This window comes from Cydia fagiglandana, chromosome 1 (assembly GCF_963556715.1).
Source record: "Cydia fagiglandana chromosome 1, ilCydFagi1.1, whole genome shotgun sequence".
Classification (NCBI taxonomy): domain Eukaryota; kingdom Metazoa; phylum Arthropoda; class Insecta; order Lepidoptera; family Tortricidae; genus Cydia; species Cydia fagiglandana.
In genome coordinates this window covers 29,957,541-29,968,733 of record NC_085932.1, presented here as the reverse complement: position 1 = coordinate 29,968,733, position 11,193 = coordinate 29,957,541, and the positions used below count along the sequence as shown (strand labels likewise).

Here is an 11,193-nt window from a genome sequence, read left to right as displayed (position 1 = left end):
ATGTCTAGATTTTACTTTTCTATCCACTCCATTTTCTTCGTCATAAATAACTTCCAATTTTACTATGGGTGTGCTATGGGTTATGTGCGCGTATGATGATGGTGATTGTCCTTCCCCGGGTCTCAATCACTATCCATAGCAAATGCGGTTTAAGCGTAAAGTGGTACCAGACAAACAGACGGAGTAGGAATTAATATTATATGTATAGTAAGTATTTTGAAAAAGAAAAAAGCAAAATAACTAACATTCACTTTATTCACAATCACCTTTTCTTCTTAGGCAATGCAAAGTCAACCTCACTCAAATTCACTTTGTTCTCAACATCCTCACACAGCTGTTTGAAGTCGTGCTGAGCCCAGACGTGAGTGGGGGGCACTTTAGCCTTGTTGGTGGGCTTGGGAGGGGGGATGGACGGTTTAAACGCCATTTGGGACCCGTCGTACTGTTCAAAGATGTGGACGGCCGATCTGTAATCATAGAAACGGTTGGGTATGGACTTGTATGGATGTTATTTTGGTATTAGCCTTTCATAATTATGTGTGGTGGTGAAAAATCGTGGGTTCAATTTTTTTTTCAAAACTTGAGGTACAAAGGCGGACTTATTTTTTTACATTTCTTTTTAAAATTTTGCCATTTCGTTATTGCCATATAGCGTCGGTGTGAAGCGGTTTTTCGCATCTTTATCACGACAGGATGGCCCGTCCCTCGCGTTTCCTTCCCGCGGGCCAAAAGTAAGTTAATTCGGACCGCGGGTCATAGTTTAGTACTAGAGATGCACCGGATATCCGGTTACTATCCGGTATCCGGCCTATCCGGCCATTGTTTTACTATCCGGCCGGATACCGGATAGTGACCTTCTATCCGGCCGGATACCGGATAGTAACATTGCTTGATTTCGGAGTAAACAAATTGGATTTATGAAACAGACAGAGTCATAATCGTACTTGTTTATTATTTTAAAACATTTTAATAATCCCACTGACTTGCACGCGCAGTCATTTTGAACCTAGAAATGAGTCCGCGCGAACGTTTACTAGGAAACAGATCAAACCTGCAGAATGCGCACCTGAAAAACCGAAATGTAGGTATAGTTCCGCCGGCCGAATATCCGGCGGCCGGATACCGGATATTCGGCCGGTGTCCAGGCCGGATATCCGGTATCCGGTATCCGGCCAAACAACTATCCGTTGCATCTCTATTTAGTACCCCTAGCAAACGGAAACGTAACGGAGTTTGCGAGGATTACCAACTTACAGTTTACTATCACTCTTGGTGACGGCCTGCCGCACGGCGGGATGGTAATGATGATGCAGAGCACACAGCTCGGTGAGCACGGCGGTGCGCGCGTAGCAATGTGCCGGGGACTCGAGTGTCGGGTCGAAATGACCCGCTCCCGATTCGGGATCTGGCTCGAACAGTGATTCCACGGCTTTGCTTTGCTGTAAATAAAAAAAAAATTAAGGACATTCATATTTGGGAATGACTATTATTTTATTATTTCCAAGTCTAGTCGAGTTGTAAAATCCGCCATAGAGACCGTGCGCATTGGAGGGTCTGCCATCTTGTGGCTCGAATCGGAAACGTAAACTAAACATTGACGTCAATGCCAGCTCTGCCAGAGGGCAGAACAACCTGTAGAGACAGGCTACATACGTTTTCTTGTGCACTGTAAGTTCTGCCATCTTGTGGGCTACAATGGAAGATTTGGAAGCTTAGACATCTACACTTCGCGTCAATAAACAGGGGGCTCCTGTGCCGCTTACAGTTCATGCACGGTCCTTCACCTACCTGGGCCAATTGATGCAACAGCGTCAAACACGCCAAAGCGCCATTATGTTGCAGTTGTAACGCCAGAGTCGCGAGTCGCTTGGCGAAGGCGGCCAGCTCGTCGGCCGACACGCGGCGCGCGCGCGCGCAGATCTGCGCCACGGATTCTAGCACGATCTTTGCGTCGTCGTGCGTTTTTCCTGGAATTGGTTTATTTGTCTATTTATTTAAAATTATATTGCACAAATAAAGAAAAACTAATACAGGACTAACGCCAAAATGCATTATCTGCCGGTTAAAGCCATAGGACCAGTACAGACGGACTGCAAACTGCAACTTGTCTGGGAACCGTACGCTGATGTCGCAGTTGGCGTGGAGCTCCCATACAAATTGCAGTCGGGTTGCCATCTGTATTGGCACTAAGTCAAATAGAAACATGAAAATGTGTGCAAGAAAGCTTCCATTTAATAAGTTTTCTACATGTTTAAGGCGACTTAAATATGTATGAAAGCATTTTTGCCCAAGCAGAAATAGAGACGCTTCACGCTCGCTTGGCCATTATCATTGAGGAAGCAATGTATTTAAATTAAGATCTTATTTTTACCATATGTTAATTGTGAATAAACGATTTCATTAATTCATTCATTAACATACCAGCATGTACGGTGAGCATGGCGGCATACAGCGCCGTGTGGAACCGGCCCGGGTCCACGTTGATGGCGTCCCCCGAGCCCGCCAGTATCGCCAGCACACAGCGAACACATAATAGCCGTTCGCGGGACCCGATCAGCTCGTCCTGGGTCAGCCGGGCCAAGATGGCCACTAGATCGGAGTAGTACTCGAGGTTGATTACGTGGGTGAATCTGGAAATAACACTCAGATTGTACAAATATTTGCACCGACCACCTTAGATATATTTTTACTTTGATAGCGCGATTCTGAAAAGCAGCGCCAACTAGCGGTAACTGTATGCCCAATCTGCCCAATCCAGTTGGATTGTCGTTAAGTAAAAAATCAGACATTGAAATACTAGTAGGCAAACAAACAATCATTTCAGGGTTAGGTAATGATTGATGAAAATGTGTATTTCGTGTTAGATTTTAATTAGTTTGTTAGGATTTTAAGTTTTGATTATTATGTTATTTTTATTTTGACATGGGACCTAATTACTTGTAAATTTCTCACTTTGTGGGATATACATGGTATAATAATATACTCCGCCTGGTACTCTCTTCCCGTCATTTCTAGGTCACCTGACTGACACAAGCCTACGTCATCATGCGACAGCGCTATATGATAATATGCGATAGCGCTATATATAGCGGCCATGTTATTGTGACGTAGGCTTGTGTCACTCTGGGAAGAGAAGACCATGTTTTATTACACTATGTGGGATATAAAAACCGGGCAAGTGCGAGTCGGACTCGCGCACGAAGGGTTCCGTGCCATAATGCAAAAAAAAAAAAAAACAAAAAAAGCAAAAAAAAAACGGTCACCCATCCAAGTACTGACCACTCCCGACGTTGCTTAACTTTGGTCAAAAATCACGTTTGTTGTATGGGAGCCCCATTCAAATCTTTATTTTATTCTGTTTTTAGTATTTGTTGTTATAGCGGCAACAGAAATACATCATCTGTGAAAATTTCAACTGTCTAGCTATTACGGTTCGTGAGATACAGCCTGGTGACAGACGGACGGACGGACGGACAGCGAAGTCTTAGTAATAGGGTCCCGTTTTACCCTTTGGGTACGGAACCCTAAAAACTAAGTTGACTACTCACTTGGCTAGTCCGTCCAGCGCCGCGCACAGCAGCTTAGACCTCGGCGCCGTCTTCAACAGCCGGAAGTAAATGTGGAACACGGTTTTGGTGACTTCTGTCAGCTGTTTCCGGCGGGAGACTTCGCTTTCTTGAGCTTCTGTTTCGAGAAGTTCTCGTTCTACTTCCTTGAGCTTTTTCGCTCGCTAAAACAAATAAGATATAATAGGAATGTCGCCTGTACCGTGAACCAAAAAAAATTGCCGACTAGACCTGCGCTAAGCGAGGATAGGCGGATGAAGTGGTTCTATTAACAGACGTATCCCTGGCTACGCTTCCTAACGCATCTTTGGCGGAAACGCAGCCTATTTAGAGATGAGATTAGGACAAAATTTTCCACATAAATAAAAAACTTTTCGACCTTGTTTGTAATTTTCTGTGTACTTAAAGATACCTTCGCATGAAATAAATGAAATGACCTATGTATAGTCAGCATAGAAAATAGCTAAGCAAGCCCAGTGTTAAAAAAAAAACTTGAGTTCAGATCATTATAAACACCAGAACCACTAAACTACTTCGGTTTCTGATTGTAATAGGTATTAAGGGCAGAACCTACCTTCTTCTCCTTCTTAGACAAGTTGACGATCCTCTTCTTGTGTTTCTCTTCCATTTTCTTCTTGTGTTTGACATCGGCCTCCGCGTCGAGGTCGACGTCCCTTATCTTGAGGCTCAGCAGGCAGCGCAAAGCGGTGGGCTTCAGGCGTTCTCCACGTCGCTTTACCAACTGGTTGATTAGTCGGACAATCTGAGACAAAAGATAATTTCAATGTAATTAACTCCTCGCACAACACAAAATTAAAATTTAATCCTATAACTATTGGCAGGCAATTTTCGACCCCTGGAAGCTACACGCTACAGAAAAATGTTGATATCGCGATGTAGCACCGGGCACAGCGCCATCTGCCATGAAATTGAGTAAAGTCACCGTTAGAGTAATTTTCACCTTAGTATCCACCTGGAACACGGTCTGTTCGCACTCCGTGGCGAAATCGACCATTTGTGTGCGACCTTTATAGAACCTACAGACACATGTTGACAGTGCGATGCAGCGCAATGAATAGCGCCATCTAGCGGACGATTGAGCAAACTCACCGTTAGAGTAATTTCCCCTTTAGTATCCTCCTGGAACACGGTCTGTGCGCACTCCGTGGCGATATCTGCGGCGTCCGCGTTGCCGCAGTCGAGGAAGGGCACGGTGGTCTGCGCGATGTTCGTGGCGTAGTTGAACTGTGGACGGGCCACTAGCAGCCCGCAGAGGCACCGGAGGGACACTAGGGCTAGACTGACGGCTGCTGGGTCTGGTTTTCTGTACATAAAAAAACAGTTAATAAGTACCTGGTTATCAAAGGACAGCTATTAAGTACCACCGCCCACACTGTTAATTGGACCTTATGCCCTTTGTAATAAGGTCTACCGATGTATAGTTAGGAGTGTTGCTGTTTGTGCAGCTACCAGAGACAAGTGAAGAGATTAAGGTATCTGGTGGGGGATTAAAATTAGCCGGAAAAATACTTTAAGATAAATTTAAATAAATAAATATTATAGCACAATTTTTGACACAGATCAACCTAGACTCACAATAAGCTCAATAAGGGTTAAGCATAACAAATTCTTATTTCATTATGATATTGTAATAACTCACCTTGTATCTCCTTTTTTGGGTCTTAGAACTGTACAAGCTTTTTCAAGCCTCTGTAGATATCTTTTGTAGAATTCAAGTAACTCCTTTTCGTATTTGTATAGAGATAACGTGTCCTTCTTTACTGTAATACAAATGAATAAAACAAAACATTAGTATATCCTCGTAAGGCCCAACGTGCATTACAATGTACAGTCCTTTTCAATCTAATTAGAACATTTCATAAACCAAATAAAGTAGCATTTTTTTGTCTCATGGCTTTCACAAACAAACGAAATTCACCCCAATTTACTATGGCACAATAACAAGGTTCAAATTAAAAATAGTTTAATTAAGAATAAGTCCCTATTATATGTAACGTCCCACGGGTAAAGGTACCTTATGGCCGTTGGCGCTTACGCTATTATTTAACGCCGCTCCAATATTATTGGGCGCTAAATATCTACAAAAATAAGACAAGAATTGCTTAGCTTCCGTTATATCTCTAATATATTCAATTATTTTTAGAATCATATTTGTATACATATTTATATTTGGTACAACTGACAAAAATAACGTATATTTGACAATGGTATAGTCACCTGCAATAATATGTTACTCTTCGAAGGCCGCAAAAATATGTGACACGCTCTTATGGCTCTATAAATAAGATCGTGTCAGATATTTTTGCGGCCTTCATTGTGTTACATATTATTGCAGGTGACTGTACAATCTTGGTACAATGTGCATTGCATCTCACTCTCTCATTAAGCAAAATGTGACATGCAAATACCACGCAAATACACATTGGACATGAAATTGGACAACTGGAATACCACCCTTAGGTACAGGTTTTAGGTGTAATTGGTAATGTTAATTGGTAACTTACATTTAATGTTCGAGTAGTCTTGGTGTCTGATCTGGTACTCAGGTAAGATGTCTTTGAACACCTCATAAGCTGACAGGGTGGCGATCTTGCGTACTGAGTGGAGGTTCAAGGTTTCGTCCTTTAGACGCTCCTCCATCAGGTACAGGATCGGGTACAGATTTTTTAGCTGAAAGGAATAGTTATCAAATTATAATTGATGTATTTATAAACTCACAATATTTGTTAGTTTCTTTAGAAGACATCTTTCGAGCATGATGTAAAACAGTTCGTAATATCCAACCTACTCGTAGCTGAGATTTCGCATACCTACACCAACATTGACAATGAAATCAAACTAATGAAAATTAAGGCCAAAAAAGGCAAGAATTCTGTTCAAAATCATGAGATACGCCAACCTCATTGAAGTTGAAGTCAAAATCAGCTTGATGTGAAAATTGACTCACATAAATTTTAATGGTAATAAGTATAGAAAAAAAAACTACTTATTGCCATTTTTTATCTGATTTCTATTGATTATTGCTATGTACAAAAATAAATAACAGACCTTTTTCTCCGGTTCCTCAAGCAGAGAAGAGCACAGAGCTCCAATCCGCAGCTTCTCATGATTCAGCCGGTCTCTCCTAGCAGCCATCAGCTCCACGGTACTGACCACCCCACCCTCAGGGGTTCCAGTATCTTCTTCACCCGTTCCTTCCATGCCAGAGTCGGAGTCTGAGCCCTGGGATTCTTCTTCTTTTGTTTGTACTTCTTTTTGAGGTTCTGGGTCATCCTCTCTTTCTGATTCTGTGTCTGTAATTATGTATGAGAATGGATCTGGTAATTTAGAGATTACTGTTACTGAGGGTAAAACTGATAATTAGATGAAGTTTTGGAGGTATGACACCAACTAATTCTCTATTAAATCTATCTCTTTAAATCTTTTACTGACAGTTAGTATACAGATTTAAGCCTTATTGATGCGGCTGAAGTGCTTTATGATACATATTGGTCGGATCACATGCCTTTACAGATTAAACTTAGCTTGACCTTGACTAGGCAGTCTATTCATTTGTCGAGCCCGCCTAGTAACAATAATGTCAGATGGGGAGAGCGAGATGCTATGCAAATATCTAGGTATACAGAATTATGTAATGATAAGCTAAAAGAAGTCGATTTTCCTTCTGAATTGGCTAGGTGTGCCGGTAGGTTGTGTAGAGATTGTAGTCATAAAAATGTTTTGAACAATATGTATTGTGACATTATTAGTAAACTTACCGAAGCATCACAGTTAACTAGTAAGAACAGCAGGGCAACATTTAAACGTATAATTGGATGGAATAAGCATGTTAAGCGCTCTCACGGGGAGGCTCGGTCTGCTTTTCGAGAATGGTGTATGTTTAATAAGCCGCGTTCGGGTCCTTTATATGACAACATGTGTATTACCAGAAAGCTCTTCAAGTCCGCACTAAAATGGTGTCAAAATAATCAAACTCAAATTAAAATGGATATACTGGCACAAAACCATAAGGTGAGGGACTTTAAGAGTTTTTGGAAGAATACTAATAAATTGAACCCTAAGTCGAGTGTCCCTGTGAGTGTAGCGGGGCAACATGATCCCACCGCCATAGCAAACCTTTTCAAAGACCACTTTAAGGTAAATGCGCCCTTAATACGTCAAACTAAGGTGCTTAATATGGAGAGTCAGTCAAGGGACCTGAGTGTGCACTTCACCGCTAAGGAAGTCGCGTCAATAATTAGTGGTATGGAAAGAGGCAAGTCTCCGGGCCACGACCAGCTCAGTATTGAGCACCTAAAGTACGCAGGGGTGCATTTGCCCAGAGTATTGGCTATGTTTCTTAATTTGTGTCTTAGCCACTCACACCTGCCCGATGAGTTGATGAAGACTATTGTCGTGCCAATCATGAAGGATAAGACTGGTGACATTTCTGAGCTTTCTAATTATCGACCGATTTCGCTTGCCACAGTAGTAGCAAAAGTGTTAGACAGTTTGCTTGACAGGCATATGGCCAGTCGCATACACTTACACGATGCGCAGTTCGGCTTCCGGCCAGGTCTTTCTACCGAAAGCGCAATCCTGTCTCTCAAGCACACTGTCTCTCATTATACATCTAGAAAAACACCTGTCAATGCATGCTTTCTAGACTTGTCTAGGGCATTTGATCTTGTATCATATGACATTTTGTGGCAAAAGTTGACAGAGGAGACTGATGTGGCGGGCGAAGTTGTGTCGGTGCTTAGATATTGGTACAGTAAACAAACCAATTATGTAAGATGGGCAGGGTCACTCTCTGATATGTATGGGTTGCAGTGCGGGGTGCGGCAGGGGGGGTTGACCTCGCCTCGTCTCTTCAACTTATACATTAATCGTCTGATTGTTGAACTCAGCAGCACCTATAAAGGCTGTCATATCGGTGGAGTGTGCGTAAACAACATTAGTTATGCAGATGATATGGTGCTGCTGACTCCATCAATCAACGCGATGATCACTCTTCTCAGTATTTGTGAGAAGTATGCCGAGACCCATGGACTCAGATACAACGTAAAGAAGAGTGAGTGGCTTGTGTTTAAGGCTGGCTCCAAATATTATCCTGACGTACCACACCTAAAACTATGCGGGACTCCTCTAAATAAAGTCGTCAAATTTAAGTATCTGGGTCACTGGGTCACGGAAGATCTGAGTGATACCATGGATATGGAACGTGAGCGTAGAGCGTTGTCAGTCAGATGCAACATGTTGTCGCGTAGGTTTGCACGGTGTACGAAACAAGTCAAGGCGACGCTGTTCACAGCATATTGCCAATCTTTTTACACCTGCAGCCTATGGGCCAACTACACGCAGAAGGCTTACAACGCTCTACGCGTACAATATAACAATGCTTTCAGGGTTCTGATGGGGTTGCCTCGTTACTGTAGCGCCTCGGGGATGTTTGCCAATGCCGGAATAGATGGATTCCATGCCATCATGCGAAAGAGGTGTGCTTCAACCCTGAGCAGGATACGGGACAGCCCCAATGGAATCCTGGGCATTGTCTCAGAAACGTGGGACAGCCCCCTAATGAGGCACTGGCTCGGTCTGCATGCGCCAGTTCCGTATGTACCGGGTCATAGGTTAAGTTAGTTTTGTTTTATTTTTAAATTTTAATGTATTGTTTAGTTTTATATGATATTAACCCTAATTTTAAGTTTAGTAATAATGATACTAACCCCAATGGACCTAAAGTCTGAAATAAATTATTTTTATTTTATTTATTATTTTATTAAGCACCAAAAAGATTAAGCACATAAAAGACCATTGAATTTATACAGTTTAAATGTAAGTCAAAAATGGTGGATTGTATTGGATGGTGTTTTAAATAAGGCCTTTTATTGATTATTATTTTGGCGTTTAGGCAAAGATTTACTGACCATAGTTTTTATTTGTACTAATTTGGAAACAGTAGAAGTAAGCTTAGCAAGTGAGCTGTTCAAAATGGTTACACGGTAGAGTTCTCTAAACCATAAAATTGTCTTCAGACTTCAGGTTCTTTTGAACACCTCGTCCACTTAGCTACTTGTACATGCAAACTGCTACAATACCTGCATACTCCTCAGTCCTCTCCATAAGCCCCTGTTTGGTCTTGATGGGCAGCAGTGCCCGCATCCTCTTGGCCGGTCTCTCCGCCATCTCCTGCTCATACTTTTCCTCGAAGTCACTCTCAGATGCGGATTCACTCTCCGCGCCACTGTCACTTCCGACTTGGGGCCTTTTCTTTGGAACCTTCTCTTTGTCAATTTTCCTGCGTTTTCTGTTTGATCTAATGGCAGTGATATTAGGGTTAGTCATAGTCAGACAATCTGAATGTCTAAGATAATTCTGGGGTAGGTTTTTTCAGTATTAACTATTTAAATCTTTACATATCACTATAATTACATAGCAAAAATAACCAACATAATAACATTACATTTTTGTAAAAATACAAAAAGATGATGTGCAGATGTAGTGCATAATCCTTTGCCATAATTTTTTTTTTGAATAGTGAATAGAATCAGATGTTACTTTGCAGAAATCCATATTAATCAAAACCAAAATATTACTTTGCTAATCCGCGAAAAGACTTTGATTTTTTTGGAAACAATTGTATTTGTCATGCTCCTTCAGTCAACCTTGCTACTTTTTGGGCTGAGACTGGCTGAAATAGTATAACATGTTCGTATTTCCGTGAAAATACGATGGTAAAGGATTATTCACTAAACCTGTATAAGTTTCTTATCCAGACTTATTTGGACTATGGACTAGATGATTACGATATAATTTGTATTGTGGGTTTGTATTTGCTCATAGGTGGCCAGACACCCAGACTAGTTTGGTACAAATTTCTTTTACTAGTTTTTGTGTTAAGTTGTTGAAAGACTTGTATTACAGGCTCATGGAAGTTTAAAGTATTAAATCAATTATAATTACAGCACGCACAATGCGCCCAGCCCCAACTATTTAAATAATTACACTCACTTATTCTCATCCTCTTTTTCCGGCACATCAGCCAGGAACCTCGGGTTCTTCGCCAGCCTCTTCATAATGTACGTCTTCTCCTCGTCATCCAACATATCGCCCCACTCGTCGGCCGACTCCTCGCTCTCACTGCTGTATTCGATCTCGGGCTTCGGCGGCGGCTGGTTCTGCTTCTGGAGCTTCGCGCGGTGCCGCTGCAGTTTCATCATGCCCTGCTTCTTCATTCTGTTCGTGGTCTGGTTGTTTCGCTTCACTTTACTTACTTTTATTTTGCCTTTTTTCTGAAAAGCAAAGTATAATTTTTGTGTGGTTAGAATCTATTTCAACGGCGTAAGGCATTAAAGTTTTATGTTTAGTTTTATACTTACAGCCATGGTGTATATTTAAAGTAATTAGTACTGATTTATAAAGCTTCCGTAATTTATTTTGAGGAAATTAAAACAACGTGGATTTGACAAACGAAGCACGGACGGTAAATAAATTTTGACAGATGACGGTTCAGAGAAGTATATTCGCTGTTTAACCATGAACACAAAAATATGTGCTTTAAATAAAATAAATTTTACCTGATTTGCTATTGAATGTATTAGTGTATCATATTTTGAGGCTAATT

The 11,193-nt window shown here is 41.5% G+C and overlaps 1 protein-coding gene across 1 annotated transcript; it reads right to left on the bottom strand.

The window, feature by feature from the left end:
• Positions 1–262: 262 nt before the first annotated feature.
• On the bottom strand, positions 263–11,075 carry LOC134669002 (nucleolar complex protein 3 homolog). The gene is made up of 13 exons (XM_063526524.1): positions 10,949–11,075; positions 10,581–10,861; positions 9,668–9,885; positions 6,636–6,880; positions 6,092–6,257; positions 5,227–5,347; positions 4,677–4,890; positions 4,141–4,329; positions 3,549–3,730; positions 2,422–2,630; positions 1,789–1,967; positions 1,255–1,439; positions 263–467 (listed from the first exon to the last, which is right to left on the bottom strand). Exons 1-13 carry the CDS (start codon positions 10,952–10,954, stop codon positions 263–265), a joined length of 2,400 nt encoding a protein of 799 aa, XP_063382594.1. The 5' UTR covers positions 10,955–11,075.
• Positions 11,076–11,193: the final 118 nt, after the last annotated feature.

What these genes read in the sequence shown, in the direction of transcription:
- LOC134669002 (XM_063526524.1), bottom strand. An exon ending in AGACTACTCGAACATTAAAT is followed by an intron (nt 5,348 to 6,091) that starts GTAAGTTACCAA and finishes TTTGTATTACAG; the next exon opens with TAAAGAAGGACACGTTATCT. An exon ending in AAGGGGAAATTACTCTAACG is followed by an intron (nt 4,330 to 4,676) that starts GTGAGTTTGCTC and finishes CTTTTGTCTCAG; the next exon opens with ATTGTCCGACTAATCAACCA.